This window comes from Amphibalanus amphitrite, unplaced genomic scaffold (assembly GCF_019059575.1).
Source record: "Amphibalanus amphitrite isolate SeventyFive unplaced genomic scaffold, NRLGWU_Aamphi_draft 000199F_arrow, whole genome shotgun sequence".
Classification (NCBI taxonomy): Eukaryota; Metazoa; Arthropoda; class Thecostraca; order Balanomorpha; family Balanidae; genus Amphibalanus; species Amphibalanus amphitrite.
The window spans coordinates 636,904-664,827 of record NW_024881694.1 but is presented as its reverse complement, the minus strand read 5'-3'; the positions used below and the strand labels follow the sequence as shown (position 1 = coordinate 664,827).

Sequence of the window (27,924 nt, the reverse complement as noted above, 5' to 3'; positions counted from 1 at the left end):
TTTCTGAGGTCAGGTGAAGTGCTTCAAGGTACGAGTTCGATTTTTGGTAAATACTTAGCTTCGCCAAAAATGGTATATGAGACGCGATTTCGGCACCATCGTGTTCGTCATGCTCAAGCGCGTCGAAGGATAAGTTTTTTTGGTTGGATGAGGTCAACTTAGGATGCTGACCTTAGGTAAAGGTCAGGTCATGCCCCGAGGTCACTAGGCTAGTCGAAGGAGAAGGAGAAGCAGGTCATCTCACATATTAGTCGATTCGGCAAGTTTTCCTGGGTCCACCACTGGTAGCTTTCCTTACTCAATAGCTCAACTGGTTGGGTACTATTGACGAAAAACTCCGATGGCCTAAGTGACGTCCTAAATGACGTTACAAAAGGTCAACAATGCAGAAGTAAAACATTATGCCTTGCAAATAAACATTCAAGGAATGGAATGGAAGGGAGAGCGTGAAATCACGATTCCACGTGCTTGAGGTAATGAGGTAGGTTTAGATCAGGGTATATTGAATTAGGGTTTAGATCACTTCCGGCGGCAAAATAAGTTTCCATATTTTCCCCATTGACACACGATGGTAAGATCACGTGGCCGAACCATCCTAGGGTGACCCTCCAAAAGAAATTCGAGATATACAAGCTGTGAGATCCAACACGCGCATGACGGGGGGGGGGGGCTCTACAGAGTACCCTCCCGTTTTTCGGCAATATCTTCTGAACCGTTTGACGGATCAACACAAAACTTGCGATACCCTCAGCGGCATTAATTTGACACCTTGTGTTAAATTTTCAACTTTTTATCGACCATAGTTTGACCAGAAGTGACGTCAGAGTGACGTCATGTCGGCCGATTTTGATGCAAAATATTGAACTACGACAAACGCTTTCAAGAGCTAAGTTTTAAAGCTACATCCAATTTCCTTGCATTATTGGACTGCAAATACACATAGCTATCAAACTGCGATCTCAAATTTTCGAACTTTTGAAAATTTTGAAAAATATGTATTTTGATTTTTTTTTTGAAAAGTTTTAATTTTTCGCAAAAACTGAAATGTATGAACACACACTCATAAACTTAATAGCAAGTTTTAGCCCTATATCTTCAATAATAGGCAAGTTATTTGGCATTTGCATTATTGTCAAAATTTTGCAATTTTATATTTTTCAAAACCATTCTCCAGTATGTTTTTGACATCGTACAGCAATATAAATGGCACCATCGTGTTCCTGAGTTCAAACTGCATCTAAAAGGCTCCTTTTTTATTGAAAAAAAAAATATTATCAAAATTTGACCATTTCTGACCTGAAAGTGACCTGACCCCCGGTAAATTCAGCTGAAAATGACCTCATATGACACAGACGACATTGTTTTCTAAATCTACGAGTAACATGGACCATAAAATATTCGTCACGTGACCCGATACATGATATACACTTTTCGTGACCTAGGATGTCCTGTCCTTGACCTGAAAATTTTGAGGTAAAAGTTCGGTACCCTTAGGGTATCTAAGGCATATATCAAAGAGTGCGTAAACCAAAAATGAGTCTGATCGGAATTGTCAGCCGGCCTTTCAGAGCCTTAATTATGAACCAGCAAAAATGCTGATAATTTTTACTTTGATCTGACCTGTGACGTCATCGGGGACCTCGAGGTCAATGAAAATAGGTTTCCTGTAACAGTTTTCCAGGGCTGAAGGATGAAGAGCAGGGCAGGAAATGAAGGATTGTGCACCGTTTTTACAGAGTCTATGACGAGAGACGCCCATTGCGAAGTCCTGAAGTCCATTGAAAGCCCGATTTCAGGTGTTTGACCTGACCTTGACCCGACCTGTGACCTCAAAATTCAACTTAAGAGTACTCATCTGAAGCGTCTCGTCGCTTTCTTTCGTTTGTCGCCTCGTGCGTTTCGCTGCGCCTATTGGTTGGCTCGAGTTATCGGCTGGGGGCGTCAAACGCCCCCCCCCCCCACCCAGCAAACGGGCGGGTGGCGAAATTAGAAATTCCCCAGCAACTGCCGGGTTAAGCAATTTTAAGTTTTTGGTGTGAGCTAGAGACCTGGATCGAAGGAGAGGAGAAGCAATTTGCTGTTTTGCAATATTTCTTTCCGCGCTGATCGTTTCCTTATACGTTTCGTTAAAAAATCGATTAAACATGGCCTAGATGAAACGGGAGTTCCTACCGAAAGATCTTTCATTCGTTCATATCTTTCACCTATGTTTAATGTATGAGCTTCTATTGCCAATTGATCACTTTTTCGTGACGGTGTTGCAGACTGCAGCATCATTGCTGACTAACCGATATAAATACAACCCCACCAGCAATGCATTTAGCCCCCAAAATATTGCAATTACATGTAATTTCGGAATTGAACATCATGCATGATGTTCAATTCCGAAATTCCACAGCATTGCCCCCAGCTGCCCTATATGGCCCACAGCGCCCACCCACCAGCTCCGAGCGGCCAGCCGGCTGGTCCGCCTCCTGCGACACGGGACGGCCGCAATCTCCTCCATCAGGATGAACCCCCACTTCCTGTGCAGACCACTTCACGCGTCAGCTCCTCCGGTCCCCCCCCCCCCCCCCCCCGGCTGACCGGCACGGCGGCGGTCCGGGGCGGCCGCGGGCGGCGGCGCCCGGCCCGGGCGCCGTGCCCGCCGCCGCCGCCCGCCGCCAGGTAATTGGTTAGAAAGCAGGTGCGCTGCCGGGCAGCGGCTGGCGGCGGCGGCGGCGGCGCTGGCGCTCGGCCGGCGGCCACAGTCGCTCCCGGGGCGCCCCGCACTGCGCGCTGCTGACCCGTCGACCCCGCAGGCGACCGAGGTGACCGCGCCGACCGGCCAACCCCGCCGAGTGACCCGGGTGACCGAGCCGACCGCCCAGCACGGTGAGTGTCCGGGGAGGTCAGAGGGTGATCAGGTCCGATCGAAGGTCATTGGCGGCGATGGCCCGCGGCGATTGGGGACCCAATGACCTGTGCACGGCGCCGCTCGCCGTCGGTAATGGAGCCCCGCTATTGACGCGCCCTGGGGCGGACGGAGGAGCACGCGCGCTGACGACACCCCGGGGGCCATGTCTTTGTCAGCGTCACTGTCGACGTTTTTTTTTTGCGATCGGCGGCAGCGAGTATCATGTGACGAATGGGGAAAAAAAGGCGGTGACACGACGCGGAGCAGATATTCGGGCGCTGTTTGGCCGCTCCTAATTATGTCGAGTGAGGTTTGCCGCAGCCAAACAGGCGTGCGGTGCGCACTTGTGTGCCATTGTGCGCCATCCTTCCCTTGGTGCTGCTCCGCGACACAGCTGTCGAACAGCATTGTATTCGCCTCTTGTTCGGTTGGCTCAGCGCTCCGGGCTCGCTCAGTTCGCCGCCACTAAAATGGAAAACATTGTAGATATGCTGATTTCGTCATTTATGCTTCGCTTTTTTCATATGGGTACCTGAGTGTCAGGAGTACTAAAAAGTATCTTAATCTTCTGAGGAGGCAAGTATTGTAGATGAAAAATATATGAGGACCTCCTCCAGGTTATCATCGTAATTCCTATTATAGCTTTTTATTCAAGTTGATTATGTAAAGGCTGGTAGCAATATTCAACGAGTATTCCTTTCAGCTTGATATATCTGTGATCAAAATGTCAACTAGTAGTCTCTCAGATGTAATATTATTTCTCACCGCTAGAGCAGCGTCTCGGTAAAGAAATCCCAAGCCACGTCGTGCTTCGCAACTTTGTTCTCAATACTATGTAAAACTCTTAGCAATAGACATTTTAATAAATAGGTATGTGGCGAAGATTTTCGGTGCGTCTCCCTCGTCTTCCATTCAATAAATCTTATCATGTGAAAAAGGTTACCACTTTAAATCATTTCCAATCCATCTTATAGCTGTCATACCATCTGTTGATCAGGTTTGTCAAATGTCCACTTCAGCAATGCATCAAGGAGACAAATGTCGTTACCTACCCCGTGACTTTTTCCGCAGGCAGATATGTTTCCGCTACCCACGTGCTGCCTTTTATCTGCCAAACGTCAGATTATCGACACTGTCAAATCACCTTCACATATCATCTTTTCCGTGTGAAAAATGACTGGTAAAAATCTCGCTACGTGGAGCCGCAGATCGTTCCATCATTCCAGCGCGGCTTATTGCGGTAAAAATGGCTTATTGCGGTAAAAATGGTTGATCCGTGCGCCGGAACCAATACATTATGACGACAGAGCCGTTAGTGACCATCTCCGGTCGACGGTGACTCTGGCATTTGACTGTGAGATGATTGGAAGGAGTGACCCCGCTTTCAGTGAGCTTATCCGATATGCCGACGTGGAGCTGCATACCCGATGTCTTACCTAGTGAGCCGTCTGATTTCAAGATGAAATCATTCTCGTTTGCAGCTTGGATGGAAATTAATGGTTTGACACACATCTTGATGCATTTGCTCGCTACAGAACGACAGACATTCAGAAAGTCGCTAACTATAATGACTTCGACCTTACGGGTGCGCTCACTCCAAGATCAAATACATGTTGATCATTATCATTTATGTTGAGGCACTTAAGAAAATCAGATGATAAAATGCCTGAATGATTACACAACCGCAAGTAAGTCTCACATATGCACTAGCTGTTCTTTCCTATTGCCCTTCTCTCCGTCTCTGGTCATTTACCAACAAACAATCGTCGACACAAGACTTATACTTTGTGCCCAAATTAGTCCCGAAATATAGCCCGATTCACTGCCACCATTGTGGCGTGCTCCGATGGGTTTGGAGTCTCTCCGCTCTGTGGACCACCTCTGTGTGAGGCAGGTCCGGCCGAACAGAGCCATTCTCTGCGCAAACGGCCGCGATTTGTCTCAGTTTAGCGGAGACTATTTGTCTCCATATACCACCCAGAGGGGCGCTAGTTAGGAGGGCGGTCGGTCAACTTTTATGTGGTCTCGAGACACAACTGACCCTGATAGGGCTTGAGGAGGAGTTTGGTCTAAACAGACTGGATTTTAGCTTTAAGGCACGGCTAACACTGAATAGGCATTTGAAATAAGGGAGACCAATCTGAAAACTCTTGATGTTATGTCATTTTTCAGCTACGCTTAAAACTCAATAATCTAGGGCTTGCAAAACGGTGAACCTTTTCAGCACATTCGAACAAAAAAGCTGTATTGCGATGTATCATCAAATTTCGATTTGCATGTGTGTTGGTAGGCTGCACCGCAAGACATCGGTGCCGCGCGGCACAGCCTACCTCGCAGCCTATTTCGCCTCATTTTACTGCAACTTAGATTGTACTGCAACAAAGCGTGTGTGCCACACCACACATGGCTCCTGCTGAATAGCTACACCTCTTCTAAGGCACGGTATGAGGCGAAGCTTCGGAATAGGCGGCTTTATGGTTATCATAGCTATTGAGGCTTCAAAACTTGCATTTTTCGAGTGATTGTTCTGCCATATACACTAAACTGATAAAGATATCAACTTAACTGCGTTCATCCATGTAACGTAATTATCATGCCATATATTTTACGTTAACACTATCAACGCGAGGATTGTATGTTAATGTTTTGAACTCCAAATGATGGTCATACGAAGGAGAAGCCAAGCTGTACGAGGCACCCTGTCATCGCTTGAACCCAGCTCATGGCTAGGCAAGGCATCGCTTCATCTCTGACGCTGATCGCACTGCGGACCCCCGCCTTGTTTTCCCATTCGCTCCACAAACAGCTCATCCTGAGCCCACCGACACTGCGCCACTGATTGCCTCACTGCGCCGTTCCTTGCGCCACTTATCGCCTCCTTAGCCGGTCCGTCTGGCAGCTCTGTCGGCATCTGGCAGCTCTGAGGCCGTCCTGCCTGGCTAAATCGCCCCATAACAAGCTATGCTAAATGAGTCACTTGCCCCCATATCGGGTGGCATTAGTGGCGAAGCGGGGCGGCTTGTGTGACGCATTGTGGCGCAGGTATGCTCATTGTGGCGCAGGTATGCGGCCCTATGGCCCAGTCGGTCCGATGAGCTGAGAGCTATGGCCACACTCCATCTCCAGTCGGTTTCGACTAAAGCCAGCTGGAAAGACTCTGAGCAACAGACAATGCGGCGTTCTTTGTAGAGAATCGACAGCGTCTTATTGTACTTAGCTCATTAGGGAAAACCCCTCTCCTTGAACACAAGTATATCAACACCAAATGAAGAAATTAAACTTATGGAGAAGCAGCGTCGAATGAAATTTAGAGCCATCGAAGTGGAGAAAATAAGCAAAGCACTGAATCCATTCCATTGTTGTAGGGAACATTGAGAACTTGACTAGGACTTCGATGACAGAAACCCTTGCCTTTTCCTTAGTCCCCTGCAGCCATCTCTTGTTCCCCACTCCCCCTTATCTCCACTCCTCTCATCCCGAGTGGTGACTGAATCTCTACTCCTCTCACTCAAACATTCCGAAGAAGCCCACTTTTCTCTATTCCAACCCCTCCTCCTTTGGCCAGTACCCCATCACCGTCGTCGTCGTCGGCGGCGGCGGCGGCGTCGCAGTTGGTCGGCTCCGTCGGGCGCGACGCGCGCCGGGCAGGTCTAATGGCGGCCGGCCACCAGGTCGATCGCCACTAACGACGGGACGGCAAACAGCGCTCGCCACCCGCTCAATAATACACGCTCGCTAATGAGCCCGGTAATTGGTCAGGCAACGGTCGCCGCGGTGCAGGCAGCGCCGGTCGATCGAGCCGACCGACATGGCCGACGGGGGATCCTCAGGGGAGGGGAGCGAGCAACAAGGGGTTGGTGAGGAGCGTTCGGAAGGGACGCCATGGGTGGCGAGGCACTGTTTAGTGTTTAGGTTTTGTGTGACCACTGATAAAGGTTGATACACGAGTAGATCGTCCATGTTGTAAAGCTGTAAAAGTTCTCGGACATCGAGTCGTTCCGATAGCTCGATGTCCCCTAAAACATCACCTCGCCTAGCTTCAGTCACCTCCGAGGGACATCATCTGGGCCGAATGTCTCACTCAGCGCTGCAACATTATTGCCGCACTCCTAACTGTCGTCGCCGCTTCTCGGCAGCATAAATCGCGCCGCTATTTGGCCGCCGTTGTCGGCACTGTGAGCCAGCCGGCGCTGCATAGCCGGCAATTAACCCAGCTCCTAATCAGCTTCATTCGCATGCCGGGCGTCATCCCGCCCGCTCTGCAAACCGCGGACCAAAGTGGCCGGCCACCGAAGCTCCAATAAAGCACCGGCGACCCAAGTAGCTCGGCTGGCGAGGCGGATGGCGTGCCGGCTGTCCTCCGCACCGCTCCGCTCCGGCGCGAGGTAATAAATCCGCCCCTGAACAGATCAAAGCGCCCTGGCCATAAGCCCGCGGGCGCGCCTCACGGAGCGGGGCGCCGGCGACACGCCAGGACAGCGGAGCCGGGTGTCACGGCGGCACGGACGATTAGAGTCGGCAGCCGGCATGCAAAGTGGCTCCAAAGTGGCTCCAAATTTACCTTGGTCGGGGTAGGAATGTCCCAGTAAACCAGACTTGGTAAATGATATATTGGTACTTGCAGCTGATAGCGGAAAGATGGCGCGGTAGCATTATTTGGATTTGACTTTTGGAGTTAAAGCAGTGAGACCAGATAAGGCATCAGACATGCAAGGAGTAATTTCATGAATGGTATTCGGTGTCATGCCTTTGGTTACGTTATGGATAAAGGTAGCATTTAAGCACGGTTGCATGCAGCTTGTAAGCTGATGTCTGAACAAAGCCTTATTTGGAAGTATCATTAGAATATATGACCTTCTCCTCGGAAAATGACCAAATGAATGAAAATGATTATTTATAAATAATCATTTTCATTCATTTGGTCATTTTCCGAGGAGAAGGTCATATATTCTAATGATACTTCCTACATTTATCATGCTCCTCGCAACAGCTCTCAACGATATACGAAGCCTTATTTGGTTTGAAGTTAGGCAAGAGGCTAGGTCAAAAGCCATAATCGCTCCTTCAATTTTGAAAATTACAGCCACTTACTGGAGTTTATACATATGTAGATAAACAAGGAGAAACCAAACTGAACTACATTCACCAAATTATGAGATGATGTTTTTCATACTCCAGCGTAGATGGGTAGCCATACGGCTTCCACGGTTGACAGTGATGACATCAGTCATCTTTTGCAAGCTCGTTAAAGATTTGGACTATACGGGGACTCGAACCCCCGACCTTTGGAATTCATCCCATTGAAATGCTCATCCATTTAGGTGCATTGTTTCTTAGTGAAATATTTTCACTTAAACGCCTTGGACAGCGGAAGGTCGAAAACGCCACGCATATAGTGAAATCTCGCTAAAAAATCACCTTCAAACTTGCTTCATAAAAGTGAAGTGAAATCGTATTTCTGACCAATGTCCTGCCCCTACCTGATGGTTGCTGACTGCTGGAGGCGCGTCTTCAGTCCCCACTGGTCACTCGGCTCGTATTGATCGCTCCACGGGGGCGCAGTGGGGCGGGGAGGGGCCGTTTCCAGGGGAGGGGAGGGGTGCCGAGCAGCCCGGCGGCGGCTGCACACTGCATCAGAGACCTCCTATCGGGCGACGACACAGGACGCGACATTTCAACACGCCCCGGCAGCCATTAATAAATGCTGCTGTCGGCTGCACTGCCGGCTGCGACGGACACCGAGTTCGCTGAAATGTCATATGTCAAGTGTCAAGATAAAAGCGGTGAGAAGCTCGCGCGCGGCCGGAGTCGGCCGCCGGCCGCCGCTCGCCGCTCCTCGCCAGCTGACTTATTCACGCGCTCCGCGCACCGCCCGAACCCATTTCAGAGGCGAATTTTTCGCCGAAGAATGTTACGGCCTGTCAACATGGTGCAACTATGGTTAGCGTGCATTATGCAAGGGATCGAAACTAATCATGCGGACGACTGACGGTGGCGAAGGAATGCAAGGCAATGTTTATTTAAAAGGAAAAAGACGTGTGAAGACTAGGCTTCATGCAATTTTAAATGCACCGGTAGATTAGTTCCGTTCCGCCCTTACAATTTTTCATTTCCATAGGTTTCCATCGCAATTCGAAGACCATGCACCGGGCTGTTTCCACTTTACCTTACTTGATGACCATGGCAACTGAGAAAACTACAGGGTATGAATGAATTGCGATTCCGAATTCTAGCAGAATCTGATGTCATGCACGTTGCCTTTTCCCCATGTATACCAATTCACTTTGGTCACATATCCTGTATCCACACCGACACCATCCCACCATCCCAGTATCCGAACATAAACCGGACACCTCATCCCGGTCCGGTCACACATCCGCTGTCCTCGGTACTATGTACGTACATACAACGACATGCCTACCAGCACACCGGTCACTGGGAGTGATCGTACGATAGGACACGGGCCGGAGAACCGTACAGCTGGCGAGTCATCTGTCCTTGCTACCGCTGCCGCTGCCCGCTGTCCCGCTACCCACTGTCCGCTGTCCGCTGCCAACTGCCAGCTGCGCTCTGCCCGCTGTCCTTGCTACCGCTGCCGCTGTCCGCTGTCCGCTGTATGGATTGGGGGATTGTTGTGGACTGGACTGGGAGTCTTCTGCTGAGCTGGGCTGCAATGGGCTTAACTGGACTGGGCTCAGCATAAATGTGCTGGAATGAAGTGAGCTGGACTGACTTGGATTGGGTTGAATTGGATTGGGCTGAGCTGGGATGGACTACAGAAATTACAGAATGGATTAAACTGCTGAAAGCCAATGAACTGGGTGCCAATGGCGATGGTTTGTTGCCCTGCTTGTAATTGGCGGTGGTGGTTGTATTGGAACCAGGAAAAGCAGAAGCAGGGAAGACCATGAATAAATTCGAGCGATGACAGGATGTGAGCTAGGACCGGTGTTCCCGATGGAACTGAGACTCCGCCTGTGTCTCCAGCTGCCCCGAGCTTTGTCTCGTCTTTGTTCTCCGCTCTATCCCACCGTCTGGGGCCGGGCAGGTGCGCAGAACAGGACTCGATCGTCTAATCGAGCCGGCATCGTGTCTATCAGACGCCGTCAGATGACTGCCTAATTTATTGTCGGATGCTCGCGCCGCCCGCTGGAGACGCACGCTGACAGGTCCCCCCTCTGGGGGAGGAGACGGGGGGGGGGGTACCGCACGCGCACGTGACAGAAACTGATCGGAATCGGCATGTCGACGGTAGGCGAGCCGGGAAGGCGTGCGGAGAGCGATAACGAATGGCAAGTGTTCTTGTTTGGTATGATGACATTGCTGGTGCGAGCGCAAGCTAGCATATTATCAGTAACGCCACACCATTCTTACCGACACAGGAGATCGGATAATGGGCAAATTAGTGGATCTAGTGGACGCAGAAAGTAAGGATGGTGCGTAAATGTTTCTTTATTATTCATTTTGATTAGCACCCACAAAGGATATCGCCCTTTCGATGTTTATCAGTGTCATTTACATAAGACGGTTTTGTTGAGTTGTCATGAGGCAGCATTTCAATTAATTTGTCATGTCAGTTAAGGCCTTTGAGTCCGTTCCAATCGTCCGTATACAGAGAATATGCCTAATATTCATTGCCAGCGTTTCGAAAACTTCCCCTTTTTGCGTGACCTCCTATGCATATATAAACACCTACATGGTCAAGAGACACAATGAATGGCATACCGCTGTCTCTATCGCTGTCAACGCTGCTGCTGCAAAGCGACATATTTCTGGTACTGATTGCGACCGACGCGATTCAAGTTTGATATGAAAAATGTCACCTCAAGGTGACTTTCCGCTACATGCTGGCATGTATTGCGCATGGTATTAGAGCTCGAGAAATATCCGTCTAGTGCAAATAGGCGGGCAATTATGTCGTGCGTTTGGTTGCCAACTGTCAGTCATGGGACGACTTTCCTGTTGGACTCCGAGCTCACTCAGTAAAGTGATCCGCCTTGATAATGAAATCAGGACAGATTATATCAAGTCATTGACTACCGTTCGTGCAGGTCGTTAGGATTTTGTATCGCTTCTTCTTGATTCAATACGGATATTTGCGAATATTTCAGAGCGACCACCATATCCCTCGCGGGCCCGGGGGGGGCGCTTTTCGCCCCCCCCCCTCTGGCGAATATTTGCGATAGCTCCCGAACGCTTAGGGATAGGAAAGCGAAACTTTCAGTACCTTTTCTCCCATCAATTTGACATCTTCTGAAGTAAAAAATTTGGACCTAGCCCCCTTGATGACGTCACAAGGTCCATTTTTCTAGACCCCTGCACGGCAAACTTCGGCGTCACAGACGCAAACTTCAAATAGCTGCTAAAAATAGAGTTTTAGAGATAAAGACAAATTACGAGCACGGTTGTGTAGCGTTTGACCTAGAGAAAAAATAGAAAAATAGTTTTGGTGACCTGAGGTCAGAGGTCAGGTCAACGACCCCGAAATGTGGTTTTAGTTTTTTCGCAAATGACTTCGACAAAAATGGCCCTAGAGCTACGGCAGTGGTACCATCGCATTCGCCTTGTCAAGCCGCGTCGAATGATATATATTTTGTTCGTAAAAGGTCAAATTTTATGTTGACCTCATGTGACCTCGAATGACCTCTGGTTGACCTTGACACATGAAAGGTCGTTTATGATGGATGGATTTGTATCCGCTGATCACGAATCTGGCATCTATTTTCCTCTCAGCCTTCATTTAGAGCTTCCGGATGGCAAAACGATTCTCTTGTGGAGTAAGTCCAATTTAATCCTATAATATCTAAAATTGTCTTACTTATTATAACTAACTTGAATTAGTGAAATAGCCTCTAGCAGGGATACTCTTCTGTGACCTTGACCTTTGAGAAGCCTTGTATCGTAAGATGAACCACAAATAGGGAACTGATAAGCCTCAAAACATTTCAAAACATCTTGGAAGTTAGCACGCAAGATGTGCGAAAAAGTGCCAAGTTTGAGGTCAATTTTGAGCGTGACCTTGACCTTGACCTTTGATTTTGAGCATAGTTTCGGAATCCTCAGATTTTCTTCTTTCGTTTGACACCCAATTTTGCCGGTTTGATGCAGCCTGCCGTCCTCTAGAAGGCTTACTTTGAGATCACTACACATGTGCCGGTTTTTGCCTTTGACCTTGAACTCTGACCTTGAAAATTGACCAAAGGTCAAAAATTTTAGGTGCTTTAGAATCGTCTCGTAAGGACCTTTCGTTTGGTATCGCTTTTGTTTCCGTAGCCCCTTTATTTACGGAGTTAGACAGGGGGGGGGGGGCGAAACCCCCCCCCCCCGGGCTGCGGTGGTTGGGATTACCCCCCGGGCCCGGCCGGGATTATGGTCTGATTTTGTTTTCGTCGTCTTTCCAACCACTACTGAGACTGACATTTCGGTGTGTACTTTTTCAGAGCAAAAGTCGCAGCCCTGGCGAGCAAGGACAGTATGGATCCGCTGACTTCTGTAGCCAGTGAGTATCCGGGTTAGTCGGAGAGCAGCACCTCAAACTTCTTGGCTTTAGCAGAGGCTTTAGCATTTTAGCAGAATTTATGTACTATAAGTCTGTATGTATGTATGTATGTATGTATGTATGTATGTATGTATGTATGTATGTATGTATGTATGGATTGATATCACTAGCCTCTCACATACAGCGTGGCGATTACGGCTAAGTCAAGTCCAAGGCCCTATAAAGAAGTCAAGTCCAGTGCGATTCACATCGAAGTGAACTCTGATGTTTCCGATTTTAGCCTGTGCTATCTAGATCAGCCGCTTTACACTTGAAGTAAGCTGTAACCAGTGTGAACCAGACGTTCGCACTTCTCTGCGTCCAAGTCAATGAAATAACTCAGCTGAAAGTCAACATCTCAACAGCAAGAATAATTTAATCATGCCAAATAATAAGAGTTACCAGAAATGGCGAAAAATAGTATAACAAATAGAGAGAAGAACACAAAACGCTTCTGAACCTAAGCAGACGCGCAGGGATGGGCAGGGTTAGAGGTCTGCGGCTGGATGTGGCTGCCGTCCCGAAAACTCTGGAAAATGGCGCCGCGGGGGACGTTGGTCGCTTGTCGGGCCGCGTCAGGCCACGTCGAGCCGTGTCGAGCCGTGTTGAACCGTGTCGAACCGCGCCAAACCGTATCACGAAACGACCTACCAGTTCCGCTGGAGACCCGTGATCCCAACCGTGCGAGATTTTGAATGGAAGGGCTGGGACATATAGGGATTTACATTATCACGAAGCAGATGTATATTGATAGAGACAAGTAGAAAAACACGGAACAAATAGTGCATGGACGCGTTTCGATTATTAAATCTTCATCAGCATGGCATAATCACATATCTTGTTTTATATCTATCATATCATATCATACATATCTATCATATCTTGTTTTCTCTGTGATTATGTCATGCTGATGAAGATTTAATAATCGAAACGCGTCCATGCACTATTTGTTCCGTGTTTTTCTCACGAAGCAGACTTTTAGCAAATTTACTTCGCTACTGGCTGGCAGCGCTTATTGTAGTTTTTATTTTTGAAATTGGCTTTTTCATAGCTTGATGATAGCAAAACAGGGAACTACGTAGGTAAGCTTCAGGACTAGTCGTATGAATTCCAGCGGGTGAATAATGGATATGTTTTCAATTTTGGAAAGCTCACTCACCTTAGAACGAGGTGAGTGATAATTACATACAGCTACCAATTAGAAACTGGGTCTAAGTGAAGATGTGAACTTATGCTGCAACTTAGTGAAATCAGTCGCATGAATTGGCTTCATGCGACTAAAAGTATGTTTTGTTTGAAAGCGAGATTCTTGTGACTTATCAGCGTTCAGTATTATTCATGCCGGTACTGATTCAACTGTCGATCTTTCAAGTAGGTATTCGCGCGACTCATTCATTCTCTTTGTGGATGTTTGATGCCTTCAGAATCAAAGCGCTCCTTCATATTTGAGAGGCCAGCCTTTCCAGTTTCCCAGCGCATCTGAACTCACTCATACGTTCTGTAGGCCAGCACCCAGACCATACCCCTGTGCGTGCAACTGTCTTAATTGGGGCGCGTCGCTCCCCGCTTCGCCCTGTGCATTCGTGCATGTGCCGTGTGCGTGTGTTGTGCTGCTGCGAGCGGGCGGCGGCTCTGGCGGCGGCCTGCGCCGCTGGGCGGCCGGCGGCCGGCGGGCGGGGCAACACGTCACCGCCCGTGCCCTAATGAAGCGGCGCCGCGCTCAATAACTACCCGCCACCAATTCGGCCGAACATTACCGGCACCCACGGTAATTGGCCCAATGACGCGGCAGCCGGCGGCGCCGCCCCCGCCGCCGGCTCGGCCAATGGGAGGCCGCGCCGCGCCGGCCGGCCGCGGCGCCGACCAATGAGCGGCGGCGGCGCGCCGGCCGCCGGGGAGGGGCGGGGTGAGCGCGGCGCGAGCAGCGCTGAGCGGGCGCGGCCAGGCGCGCCGCGCCCGCTCAGACCGTGTCGCCGCGCCGCCGCGATCGCCGCCGCCGCCGCCGCCCGTGCCGCCGCCGCCGTGCCTTGCGTGCCGCCACAGTGGAGGGCCCCGGTCGACTCCGTCACTCGATCGACATGTTGATCTCGGACGCTGCGCCCGCGTCGGCGGGCGCTGCGCCGCCGGCGCCCTCGTGGAAACTGACGCCGCCGCGCACTGCTGCACCGCTGCCCGTGCACCCACTGCCCACCACCCCGCACCCAGGTACGGTCCCAGATACGCACATCAGGTGTCAAATATTCAACAGATGAGTACCTCTTGATGGCCCTCTCTGATGTCTTATCCCTATTAGAGATGCCACTTTTGAACCCGCGAACCCGCTTTCTGCGGGTTTTCAAAACCCGCAGGGTTTTTGGCGGGTTCGAGAAGCAAAACTTGTCGTGTGGCGGGTATTTGGCGGTCAGACTTAAGAACCTATAAATTTTATTTTTGTATTTTTTTAGATGCAAAACACAATGCCAAGTGCATTTGCTCAGGTTAACAATACAATATTCATCAAAACAACTTCTAAAACAGAACCAAAAATAAAAATATATCAAGGAAGCACATTTCAAATGCAAAACTGAAAACAACCAGCAATAGCATCCACAGTCCAGCAATGACCAAACCAGGGAGGGTACAAGCAACAAACTACAAAGCATAAATAAATGCTGATGAAAACATTCCATAAAACATAAAAGAACCTGAAAGCAAACTTATAGGAAGCTGAACTGAAGTCTATGTGCAGTGTGCACTAGATATACATTATAAGAAACCAGACTAAAATGAGATGTTGAAAATCAGAGCAAATGCCACATGTTACTTTATTTGCGTCTGGTCGGCATAAAAAAGAGCTATCAGCTAAACAAAATTTGATGCAAATTCATTGATTACCTATCCTTAATCCTACTCTATGTTCTGTCCCACCCTATATTACGAAAATAACACACCAATTACCCTTACAAAAAATCAAAATATTGACTGGCATCAGGCATGCGGCCCAAACATAACGCAAGACAATACTGGCGCACTTCCGACATTCTGACAAGGATTGGCATTTGACTGCGTCAATTTTGGTCTCTGAGGCAAAGGAAAGCTGTCATTGATGACGCAATAATAATTTTACAATCAATTTTTCTGTCTTGGTTTTTGAATACCTCAAAATAGCAGTTATACATGTTTCAAAACCACGTATTTCTTTTATTTCTTTTGTCTTCTTATGTCCTTATCATTTGTATGCTGAGAGAGGACCAGCCAGAGAGGATTACCAAGACCAGAGGCCTCTTGCACCAAGCTACCTAGCTAGGTAAAATCGAAAAACCGGTTTCAGAATAATATAATCTAACGGTGGTAAATTTGTTTGCAATAGCCCAATACATAATCCTACATGTGCTTGCTAAATTTTGCATGCAAATTGTTACATTTGAGACTTGGACTGGGTATACGATGCAAAATAATCCAAGCATTGGTGCAAGAGGATTTTGGTGCAAGAGGCCTCAGATCTATAAAATTATTACATTTAATTTCGTATTTTCTGTCTCTTTTTCTTAACCGGTGAATTAACTCTGAATTGTAAAACTGTAGCTGTTGTGTAAAATAATTTTATCAGAATGGCACATGAATATGCATTATGCAACGCTGTTTTCGCAACAAGTTCGCACTAACTACGGCTGCAAGAATTTAGTCGCTGTAACTTTCTTGCAATCAGCTGTTGGCGACGCTTCTGACGCATGTTCCCAGAAATCCGTGGTTCATTGGTGCTTAGTTGGTTTTTGCTGGGATTTTGCATAATTTGTTTTATGTGTAGATCGACTGGATACTCATTATTCACCGTGTCACTATTTATTTTTAACTGGAAACCGCATATCTTTTTATATCAACATTCATTTTGATAACAATATCATTCCAGAAGCCTAACATCAACATTGAGAGGCAGCCAGAGTGAAATTTTGATCCTCAGCCAATGCTGAAGGGTAAGGTGAAAGAAAGATTTTACTGAACTCTTTTCAGAAAGGCATTTCAAATGTATTGATGTATTCATTTGCCACTATCCAGTGTGCACTTCCTGAGGGCTTAGCATAGCAATTTCAAGTCCTTACTATTTGTTTGGCTGTCTTTTTTTCTGCACAGCAATGAAGCAAGTAAGGTTTATATAGCTCTAGCACTGACCCAGCTGTATTTTTTTCTCGCAAAAGCAGGTTTTTAAAATTGCGGGTTTTTTGCGGGTTCGGCTCAGCCAAAATCAGCTTGCGGGTAGTTGTGGTTGGGCAAGGGGTAGCTGCGGGGCGGAGCGGGTAATGAAATTGCAAATTTGTGGCATCTCTAATCCCTATGCATTCTTGATTTTGTGCCTGCTGTGTATTCTTTTTTTTTGTATATGTGGTTCAGATTGACCTTATGCATTGAGAATTGCTCATAGGTGAATTTTTTCCCCAAAATTGCAGCATCCCATATGTTTCACACAGGCAATCATTTTGAACAATATCGTGGCACGGGGCGGCCCATATTGTTAGTTTTTGCTCCACTGAAAATTTCTACCATGTTTCATGTGCGCATCCCAGTTTACCATTGAGGTATATGTGGATATTTGTCAGAATATCTAATAATCTTCTCATGCAGCTATGTTGGGGCAGCATTATGTGAACGGACGTCTCGATGCCGGACCGCCGCTCAGTGTCCCGTAAATCCCGCTTACACCGTGCGTCAAAGTCTGCACTGAAAACAATTCAACCCGCGTACAGCGAGTAAAACCTGCTGCTGGCGGGTAGGGGAGAACGGGGTCAATTGTAACATTTTTTGCATTTTATCACTTGGTGAAAAGACGTTTGCAGTTATAAAGTTCTTTCTTTTATTATCAGAAACTACGATGTTTTGTCTTTAAAATGCAGTTAAAACATTTCCGAAATAACTTCTTTTTCGGGTCAAAATTGTTGTCCGAAAAAGTCAATTCAGCTGTTACAATTCACCCCAGATACGGGGTCAAAAGTAACACCACCCGGGGACAATTGTAACATGTTAACTTACAGGCTACAGCAACACATTTTTTCCCAAAAATTTGACTTAACGAAAGTATTGGACACTTGTTCATCTTCCCAGACTTGGTAGGTACGTTTCTTCTCAGGAAAAAAGGCTTAAAACCTCGCACTTATGCAGGGGTTCGATGGACCTCCTCTCCCTCGGTTTTTCGCAAATAAATTTCGTAAAAAACTGCCGATTGCGATAAAACTTACAGTTCTCTTAATTCTAGCAATGTTTCATCTTCCTCGAAAATTTGACGAGTTTGACATAATGGCCACTGACCTATAGCCTGTTACATTTGACCCCTGCAAAAATGTTACAATTGTCCCCGTCGCGCCTTGACATATTTTAGACGAAACTGGTGCAAAAAAGATGTTGCATGTACAGCATTTAATGCTTTCAATTTATGGACAACAAGCCTGCTAACGCTTACACAAAGTCTGAAGTCGATATCTTTTCAATGGCGGGAGTGAGCTAATCAAATATAACGGTATAAAAATTTACAAAATGCTCTCAAAAACACATTACTGTGCACAGCCATCGACATACCCGGCACTTTCGCCTCAAACTCTGTTGGGAAAGGCAGTATAGAATTACGCATTTTCGGTCTTAACATCAGCTCATTCTATTGGTAAGTTTATGAATTATTAACACTGTTACAATTGCCCCGTGTTACATTTGACCCCACTCTCCCCTACACCTACCCACCACCTAATTTGACACTCTACCAGCGGGTGCGTTTACCCGCATATCGCAGGCTGTCAACCCGAGTAGATTGTGTACCTAACCCGCATAGGATGGGGACTCAACCCACACACAGAAGGCAACCTACCCGTTCGCAGCGGGTACACAATCCGCACATGGCGTATTACCTGCGCTGCGTGGGTTGGGAACTCGCTTTCTGCGAGTAAAAATATCCGCTGGTAGGGTGTCCAAATCAGATGGAGGGTAAAGTACCCTCCAGTGGCGGCGTTCAAGGAGGAAAACGCCGCCAACCCGCCGGGATTCGAACCCGATATCTTTGATATTGCAAACCGATTCGCTACCAACTGCGCCACAGTCGACCTGACGTAAATCGACTGAAATGTCGGTGTATATCAGATTAAAATGAAGAACTGACGGCGGACTCAATACAGAAAGTAAAAAGGCTTATCTTAGACAATTGACATGAATCCGCCTATAGTGTTTTAAATATTAAGGAATAGTTTGGACAAATATTTCATTTGCATCGGGAAATATTTATTTATCCAGGCTTATTTTTACCAATAAAATGTGCTAAGAACGGTCTGCAAACTTCACCACAATGCGCCAGATTCGCGGACTGCAGAATATTCTGCTGAGCGTTCCAGCGAAATATTCTGCCGGCCAAGACGTGAAGGGCTGAAGCAGGCCGGCGCATGCATGGCCTTGGACCGGCGTATGCAGGCTGCTGCAGGTTCCGCAGAAAAATCCAGAAAGTCCACGTGGTCATCAGCATGCGTGATCAAGGCAACCTGCGTATAGCATGTCATCTACCTTGGCGCAGCGAGTTACACGATGCAAAACCTGCGTGATGCGCTTACTCCGTGGGCGCGAGTAACGCCTGCGGCCACAACCCGCTGCGGACGAGTGATTGACCCCGCCAGAGGAGGTTTCATGTATCCGCGCATGACGGGTTGCTGTTTTACCCGAGTATAGCGGGTGTTGACACCCGTGAAGCGGGTGAAAGCTACGATGATAACGGGATGCTCTGCGAAACGCGGGAAGCTAAACGGGTAGTCAGCCTACCCGGCAGCAAAAACTCGCGCAGAGCGGGTAATTTCTTCAAAATACCCGCGATACTCGGGCCAACTCGCAATCCGCGGGTTGAATTGTTTTCAGTGTGGGTTGTGCTGTATAGAATCCCCTATCGTCACATAACATTTGGCCATGGCCACAGTCAGATTATCGCCTCAGGTAGTCACTAAGTGACAATAATTTGAGTAGCCGGGTGATGTATGGTGATGAAAATAAGGATAAGTTTCTGCATAGCACAAAATCTAATTGAAAATACGATTGCTGGATGAATTTAGTACACGGTGATTGAGCTACCACTACAGTTATTCATTCCAAGTTGCAAATACCACGACCACCAAAGACCACAATCAGAGTGCTTAGAGAAACTTAGCACACTACCATTCTTATCTGATGACAACGTCGATTATTTTGCAGTGTAACAAATGAAGCGATTGTCAACCTATTTCAAAACCGGTACGCAGCATATTAAGCAGGAAATCGCTGTTAATTAAAGCGATTAGATGGTGGTTTTTCGGTGTGTAGCTGTCTGTGCACGTGCAACTAGCCGGTGTGCACGACTCGATCGGCACGCAGCACCGGCCCGCTATCGCCGTCATCTCGGTCTGCGCCGAACGGTGTGACGCTTGTTTACTGATGGCTCACAAAACGTGGAAAACGGCCAGCGCGCTACGGCAGGGTCGATTTGGGTGGGTTCGTCAGGTCGGTTAGGTCGGTCAAATCGGGTTGGTCGGGTCGATTCGGTAGGTTCAGTTCGCTTTGCTATGTTTGATCGGACAGGTCGGATCGGTTCCGCTGAGTTGGTTCGGTCGGTTCGTTTTGATACTGTTCACCCTTCTGGGACTATTTATTGGGCCATGTGGTGGTAAAATGAAATTATTTGGTTATACTTATGTCATTGTTGAGCGGGAAACTATGCATCAACCACAATCGTCTCACTCATTTTAATTCGAAATGTAGCAAACTACCATGCCATATAATAGCACGACTGAGATCTTTTCTGCAGATAGTGCCGTTTGTTCATTCATTCCAAACCAGCAGGTTAGCATCTGCGCTGATTCGAACACCATGGGGCTGAAATTTGTGAAATGAAATGATGTCCGATGGCACCAGTGATGAGTGAACTAATTCTGACGTCTTCATTGGTTGGAAACTCACTGATTTTTATTGCGCTGGATTGCTTACCGATCATTAATTCGATACTGTGAATGGGTTATGATATGTCTTACCCTAAGGACTGGGGTGTTTGGCTTATCTTCCAAAAAAACGATTTATCATTGAATGGGGTATCAAATAATTTCTATATCTCATTCTCTTCTATTGCATTATCAGATACACTTTCAACAGAACCCCAAGAATAGCATGGTGCGCAACCATTTTCAGCAAAACCCATGGGGATAGGCAACTTTTCCATTTTAGATTTGGCTGAAACTGGTGGCTTCAACCAACTCAAAGGAGTTACGTAAGTGGCCTCACATTAATGAGAGGCTGTGCATTCTGAGAAGCGGCGAGCATGACTTCAAACAGTTATAGGAGGTTGAATTCCATTCATGGACAATTTTTTTTTTCAAATACATCAAGCCAGTTTCGAGCGCAATATTAACCCGCGCACCGACGGGGGGGGGCGGATATCCGCCCCCCCCTGAGGTTTTTCGCGAATAGCGGGAAAACCGCGGCGCGTAGCGCCGCGAAATTTGGTATGACTATTCCCTTATCAATTTTACACATGGTGTGCAAGTTTGAACCTCCTACCTTTCAAGGTCAGGTCACCAGGTCACTTTGAATGACCCAACCTCAAGTCACTTTTTTGCAACTTTGTCACCGTGCCAGAGCTACAGTAGAAGTCGGAGGCCTTTGAAAGTCGCAGGATGTTATTAGGTCATTAGTAGCTACAATTTGTATATCTCGGAATTTTGATATCGGTGACCTAAGGTCAGGTCAATTTCGCGACCTCCCCATTATAAGTCAATGGGGGAAAAATCAACTCCCTGTTTTTACCACTAAAACGGGTCGGAATGGCCCCATATACCATACATGACTTCATATACGATCAACCTTCACTACCTTGAGGTCTGTTTTGCTGTTGGGCAGCTGTGAGGTCATGTGACGTCATCAAAGGTCACCAAAGGTTTTTGGCCAATAACTCCGTACAGGAACAAGATACAGACGCGTGGATGGTCTCATTGTGTTCAGCTCGTCAAGACGCATCGAATGATATACATGATGACCTCGAGGTCACGTGACCTGAGGTCAACCTTTGACCTTGACCTTTCGAGGTCAACATATATATCATTCGATGCGGATTGACGAGAGGATCACGATGATGCCCTTAGTTTGTTCCTATCTTGACTAATTCGAAAGTTATTCGAGAAAAACTCTCTCCATATTTAGCGCCGCCATTTTGACTTTTTCGACCCCTGTGACGTCATCTTTGACCTGACCTGAAAATGACCTTAGTAAAAATTGTAGATCTTGACCGTGCGTATCCGATGCCGTTTACCGCTTGTCGCTATCTTGCTTCGTTCTCGAGATCTCAGGGGGGGGCGGTTATCCGCCCCCCCCCGTCGGTACTAAGTTGGCGCAGACCCCCGTCGGTGCGCGGGTTAAGTAAACTTATTTAGTGCCCATAGTTTTATATGGTACAACGTTTCTTTGAGCATGATTGTAATCAATAAAAATGAATTTAGTGCCTTTAAATCTTGTAGGTTCTAGGCTGTCTGTAATGTTCAAAGACAAGTTAGATGATTTATTAGGCAACTGGGTGATGAGTCAATTATCACTTATGCTCACAGGCGGTGGAACGGGGAGGGCACCGGGGCACCGTGCCCCCTGCCCTTTGATTTTGGCATTCTAACATTAGCCCAATGGGCGTTGCATGGAAAGAATGGGACCAAAAGTCGGCAGTGCCCCCTAATTGAAGGTGTTTGGCCGCTACTGCTTATGCTTCCATGGAAACTAATATTTGCTGGGATATTTTGAAAGTGACCCAGCTCAATTCACCTTTTTCATTGACTGAACTGTGCTGGATATTTTTTTAATTCTCATTTGGTTACATACTGACATCACATGTATTTACATTGACATAGCATGCACCTTTTCAATCTCCCGAAATCTCTTTGCTCAGTTCATCTTTGTTCATGACCGCCTGTGGGCTGGGATGCACCAGGCTGACGCATTACCGTTCGTGTGTTTGGCGACCTGCCGCGGTGCACCTCACCGGCGCAAATTTTAAAAGGATAATTCTAAATTTTAGAAAGATAATGTAAAGGCTGCAAACCTCATTGCGTTGAAGTAACACGCATTCATATGAGGCGATATTATTTTGTTGATGAGATTCAAATTTCAATAGCAAGTTAAGGTGCACATTTTGAAAGCAATGTTTTGTTTTAGATGTTTTCAAAATATGTAAAACCACATTTATATGATGAGTATAATCTTACAAATAAATCACTACTTTATCACGTTTTAAAAGCAAACTTTTGCACACAAATAATCGACATATATGCATATATTGTACACTTGTTTCACGCTTCTTACGTTGAAATTTGATGAGAGATTAGTTTATCCTTGTAATAACTATGCTAAAAAACTACAAATTCTAACTTTTTATTGTGAGACATGGGTTTTCAAAAAACAAAATAATTATTATTGCCTGCCTGTCCGACCGCTCAGCCTGCCTCTGCCCACGGTGAGCCACCGTTCCGGACCGTCTCAGGACGCGGTCGCCGGGAGCTGTCACCACCTTTGTGACACTCAGAGACACGGGTGACACTCACATTGTGACACGGTGACACGGGTGTCACGGCCCTTTGTGTCAAACATCGACCGGCGACGCTGCAGAACCGGCGTCCTCTAACGCGTCGCCATCGCGTCCCAGGCGCGCAGAACACAGCGTTCCCTGTCCAAATCGGTCCGAGCGGGCACAGTCTTTTTAGAGAGGAGCGGTGCTGTCACCGTGTACTATGTCGATAATCGTGTTCGAGCCGCTCGTCGTCTGGCAATTGCAGGGGCCAATTTGAGCTGCTGCGCTCTCGCTGCGGCTGGGCAGACATATCGGTTCGGTTCGGTGCGGGACTCGACGCGATTTTGATACGATGCGATTATGACTTCAAATAAAGGCTGGTCAGCCGAAGAGCAATATTTAAATAAAAATATAATTCTCAGTAATTTCTAAGCGTCCTCTTATAACGCAAATACTTATCTATAAACCTTTTGAATACCTTTAACATTTTTCATATTTTTGCATCATCAATTTTCAATAACTGTCGCATAACTCCTTTAGGCTATAGTCAACAATTATGAAACTGTCGAGTTAAATAGCATGACATGCATGTGCAAAATGTGACCGAATACAGCTCAGTGCAACGATGTCTGGTGACAACTGCGCGCATTACGGCTGCATCGTATTTTACCTGCAGCGCATCAATGGCATACACGCCCAAATTATGTCAGCACAAATTATGCACAGCGGCCTGGTTGGCATGGTAACAGAGCCATCATAAGCCGGGCACAATGTTGTTATCTGCTAAAACACACCAATCAGCTTTTGGAGTCGGGAATCAGCGCGTCGCTTTGCCATGCATGTGCAATTGCACTGTGCAGTAGGCAGCAGTGAATCCTGGTGCTGCCGTGACCGTATGTCGCTGTGTAGATGTGCAAACAGTGTCGATTTGTGGTAAATAAATTGTGTTTCTACGGTGTATCTTGATGGTTTTCAATTTATTCACCACCCAGTCCTTCCATAAAACAAAGTGCATTTGAATCTTCTCAGTATCGTTAAAGATAAGGCGATATGTCGTTATCGCAAAGCACACAGCATACTTTGAAAATACAACATCGGAAAGATCAGGCTAGCCTAGACGAATGGCTGAATGATATGATACGGCGATTAATGCGATTATCGTGATCAATCAGCTCTGTTATTTGGTCGAACAGTTCAGTCGAGTAAGCCCCGATAGCGTGTATTGCCCGCTAAACTGCACGCATGATCGGTTTTACATAAATGCGATTACTGTCGGCGTCATTTTTGGTTTAAGCCAGACAGCCTTTAAGGACATTCTCAGGTTTGTACAAGTAACGCTGTCGGCTAACGGAAGGCAAAGCCAGTCGTCAGCCACGCTCGGCATGGGAAATGAGTCATTCACACCGCGGAGGAATGAGTGTGTGGGGAGCGACCGCGGACTTACCGGGGCGCCCGCGTCAACCAGGAATGCGTAGCCATTGAGCGACCGCCGCCGCCATCTTGAACGATAACGGGAAATGACTGGAAATATATTGAAATGGTTGTTTCGGGTGAGTTTCGCTTTGGAAGGACTAGTTTTTTTCAGGTGTCTCGTTTAGGGAAAGTTACTGAACAGTGATAACAAGTCTGCTTAAGTTAAGGTGACAATATAAAAAAGAAACAAAATTGGAGCATGTAGTTTGGTAATCTTATATCGAGTACCTTGAAAAGCATGCTAATTGCTAAGTTTATAGCATCAGAAAAAGCTGAGACAAAAACTTGTAACGTGATTCAGCCTAATGTTAAGACCCCAGAATCCCCTCTGTAAATTAGTTCGATCACCTTCGAGTGTGCAGTTTGCTGGGTCAAAGATGGGTCACAGGTGGTTAACGGGCAGTTCGCATGCGAAAAGCCTCTCAGCCTACACCTGTGCCGTGAGGAGACGGCAGTGACAGCTTGTAACTCGGCGAGGGTGTAACTAGGCGAGTGTAACTCCACTGCAAGTGTGTAACTCGGCGAGGGTGTAACTAGGCGAGTGTAACTCCACTGCAAGTGTGTAACTCGGCGAGAGTGTAACTAAGCTAGGGTAACTCGGCGATATTGCATGCCTAACTCGGCGGAGGGTGTGTTTTCTGTGTACCTCTATGGCGAGTGTGCAGCGGAGTTATCTGTTACCATAACTCGGTGACTGCACAACTCCGCGACTAACTCCGCGCCTCCGCTCCATTGCAGGCGCCATTCCGCCGCAGCTGCGGGAGCTGTACAGCTCGCACGGCCTGTCTCAGATGTCTCAGCTCTCTCAGATGTCTCAGATGTCTCCTGCGCGGCTGCTTGAGCTGAACCGCTACACGATGAGGCCGTACGACCTCGCCCAGCAGATGATCAGCCAGCAGACGGCCGTCACCAAGCTGCTCAGTAAGTAGAACAATACGTTGAACGTCTTGTGGAGACATCATAATCTGCCCTGAGATGTCATGCCCCAATGCGTCATTGTTGCTGTACTGATTTTCAACGTCGATGTCTTTAGAAACGCCAATGGGATACCTAGTAACCTAATGTTCACCCAAATAACATTCCATGCTTCTAACCCATCCAAGACCCAGTGGTGCCTTTTACCGTTCCAATTTGCCTTTCAAACTCCACAACGACCAACTTTGTTTCTAAAAAGGTGGGTCAGTTGATTGTCTCGATCATCGGCACATTTGCCTATACATCATAAACACTTCAATGGCGAAGAGTTTGCTTCATCAGTGTGTGCAGAACGGGCGAGTGCTCAGTCACCTGCACCCTTATTCAAAAGCTCCAGGGCTAAAGGCGGCTCACTCAAGTCCAAGTGGCATTCGATAGCTGAATAGTTATTCGCAATCAAGGGTGTCAACTTTGGTTGCAAAGGAACGCTTCGGCAGCGCAGGGCCGTGCATCTAAACTACCTTGGTCACCGATAGTCTCGTATTTGCTCATGGTGAGGCCGGTGATGCGGCGCATAAGAGATGATGCAGCAAACCTCCGATTGGCACTGCAAGCTCGCAATCATCGCTGATAAGTGACACTCTGCAGAGGGAAATGGCCACGAGTCCAATCAGCCACGAGCTAACGTGAACAGGCATTGGCAGCCTTTAATGGGTACGGCACCTGGCGAGAGAACGAAACGGTGCTGCCTTTTCAATCCAATGTCCGGGTATTGGTCATGCTGTTTGATGTAGGTATGTTTAAAAATTGATGCTCCGCGTCGATTAGCGGAGTAAAAAGCACTAAAAACAGTTAGGTCAAAAGATAACAAGTTAAATCGAAATAATATTTTCAAGTTTGGGAAAGTCTACCACAGCACACAGTATCTCACACAACCAAAAGTTTAGGCATGGAGAGTAAGTAAAAGTAAATAAACACCGTACATAAACGGAAACTCATACAATGAACTGGCAGACAGCCTTCGACACGACTCATCCTCCTTACTGTAACCCCAAACTGCACTCCGGTCACAAAGTCGGCGTTATGTAATCGAGCGAAGCCTGGGTTCCGTGCACTACATGCAGTGTTAATGAATTAGCTGAAGAGTTGCTTGTGGGCTCAATTACTTCCGTCACGGCAGCATAACCCGGTACAGCTGCGTCGCAGCGCGCTTCGTGGATCGCCCCAGCCCCGTCGGCATCGGCGACACCGTCTCCACACCACGCTGCGCTCAATGATTCAACGCACTGCGACCGGACAGGGCCGGGTACGACCCGTGGCGAATTTTCCCGGCGCGTAAGGCACCATTTGTCTTGCGTCTCGTGCTGCTGACGGCCGGCGCACTGCCGTTCTATTGGTACTGATAATCGCCCGAGATCAGCGCGTGTGCCACTGCAGTTGGGCAGGAAAATGTCCGCTACTACAGCGGGCCAATGGACATTTTCGGCGCTGATTTGTGCGCTCCGCTGTCGCGACCGACTGATTTGTTGTTGATGCACGATTTCGCTGTCAAAATATGGTGATTACTGTGTACGCGTGCGTTGCGCCGATGTAATTTAGTGTTTTCGTTACGTTTAGGCTGATAGTCGTTGATATTGAACAAACGTCGATCAAAGTTGTGCACCAGGGGATATCTTGAATTTAAACGTCGTTTTCCAATCCAATACGGAATATGCGTCTTTTACAGTGCGAGTCCAAAGAATGAGTCGGAGCAGTGATCTAGTTAGTGTACGTAAGCTGTTTTATGAGTTATGACCATTTAACCCGCGAGTTGCTGGGGGGGGGGGGGCGTTAAACGCCCCCACTTTTTTCGCCGGGCCATAGCGTAAAAACGGCGCGCCGCAGGCGCGCCAAATTTTGGGTACCTGTAGGAAATTGATTCAAGTTTATTGTGACAAAGTTTCAAAAAAAATCGTTCGGAAAATTTTTGAGATATCGAGGTTTTAGTGACGTCATGATTTCTGAGTTTTAGACCAAAAACGGCATATGTTTAAAAAATCATATAAAATCACAGAATAGACATACAGACATGCCGTAAACGCCATTAGACTGCCAATACCATGAACAATCAAATGGCTATCTTCGATTATTGATTATCGTTCCGCATTTTCCAAAATCTTGAACTGAATCTCGGCAATTTCTCGTGACTACTTCACGACCATGATACATGCATTTCTTAAATTTAACTTTTTGAGCCAAACACGTACACATATGATTAAATGAATGTCACCATCGTGTTCTACGCCCAAAATTACCCATAAAACATGTGTCACAGGCTGCGAATATCAGTTTTGATTTTCGGAGATATGTGCCTACCCGGTTGACCTGACCTTGACCCTGGCCTATGCTTGAATGACCCCTACATGGAGCTGACACTCTTGTAGGCCTTATATGATGGATTGTGCACCGTTTTGACAGAGTTTATGACGAGAGGCGCCCATTGCGAAGTCCTGAAGTCCATGCTACTGAAAGCCCGATTTCAGGTGTTTGACCTGACCTTGACCCGACCTGTGACCTCAAAATTCAACTTTAAAGTACTCATCTGAAGCG

At 47.3% G+C, this 27,924-nt stretch overlaps 1 protein-coding gene across 3 annotated transcripts in view; it reads left to right on the top strand.

Annotated features, from left to right (window-relative positions):
* Nucleotides 1-2,677: 2,677 nt before the first annotated feature.
* LOC122384823 (paired box protein Pax-6-like) overlaps nt 2,678-27,924 on the top strand; it is a 49,355-nt gene continuing 24,108 nt past the window's right edge. The window contains exons 1-3 of one of the 3 annotated variants that reach the window (XM_043372598.1): nt 2,678-2,874; nt 12,337-12,395; nt 25,159-25,341. In XM_043372598.1, coding sequence (XP_043228533.1) covers nt 12,371-12,395; nt 25,159-25,341 — 208 coding nt within the window. In that variant the 5' untranslated portion in view covers nt 2,678-2,874; nt 12,337-12,370. Of the gene's footprint in view, nt 2,875-12,336; nt 12,396-14,351; nt 14,640-25,158; nt 25,342-27,924 lie in introns of those variants that run through there. The other 2 variants (XR_006257095.1, XM_043372597.1) reach the window with 2 other exon arrangements.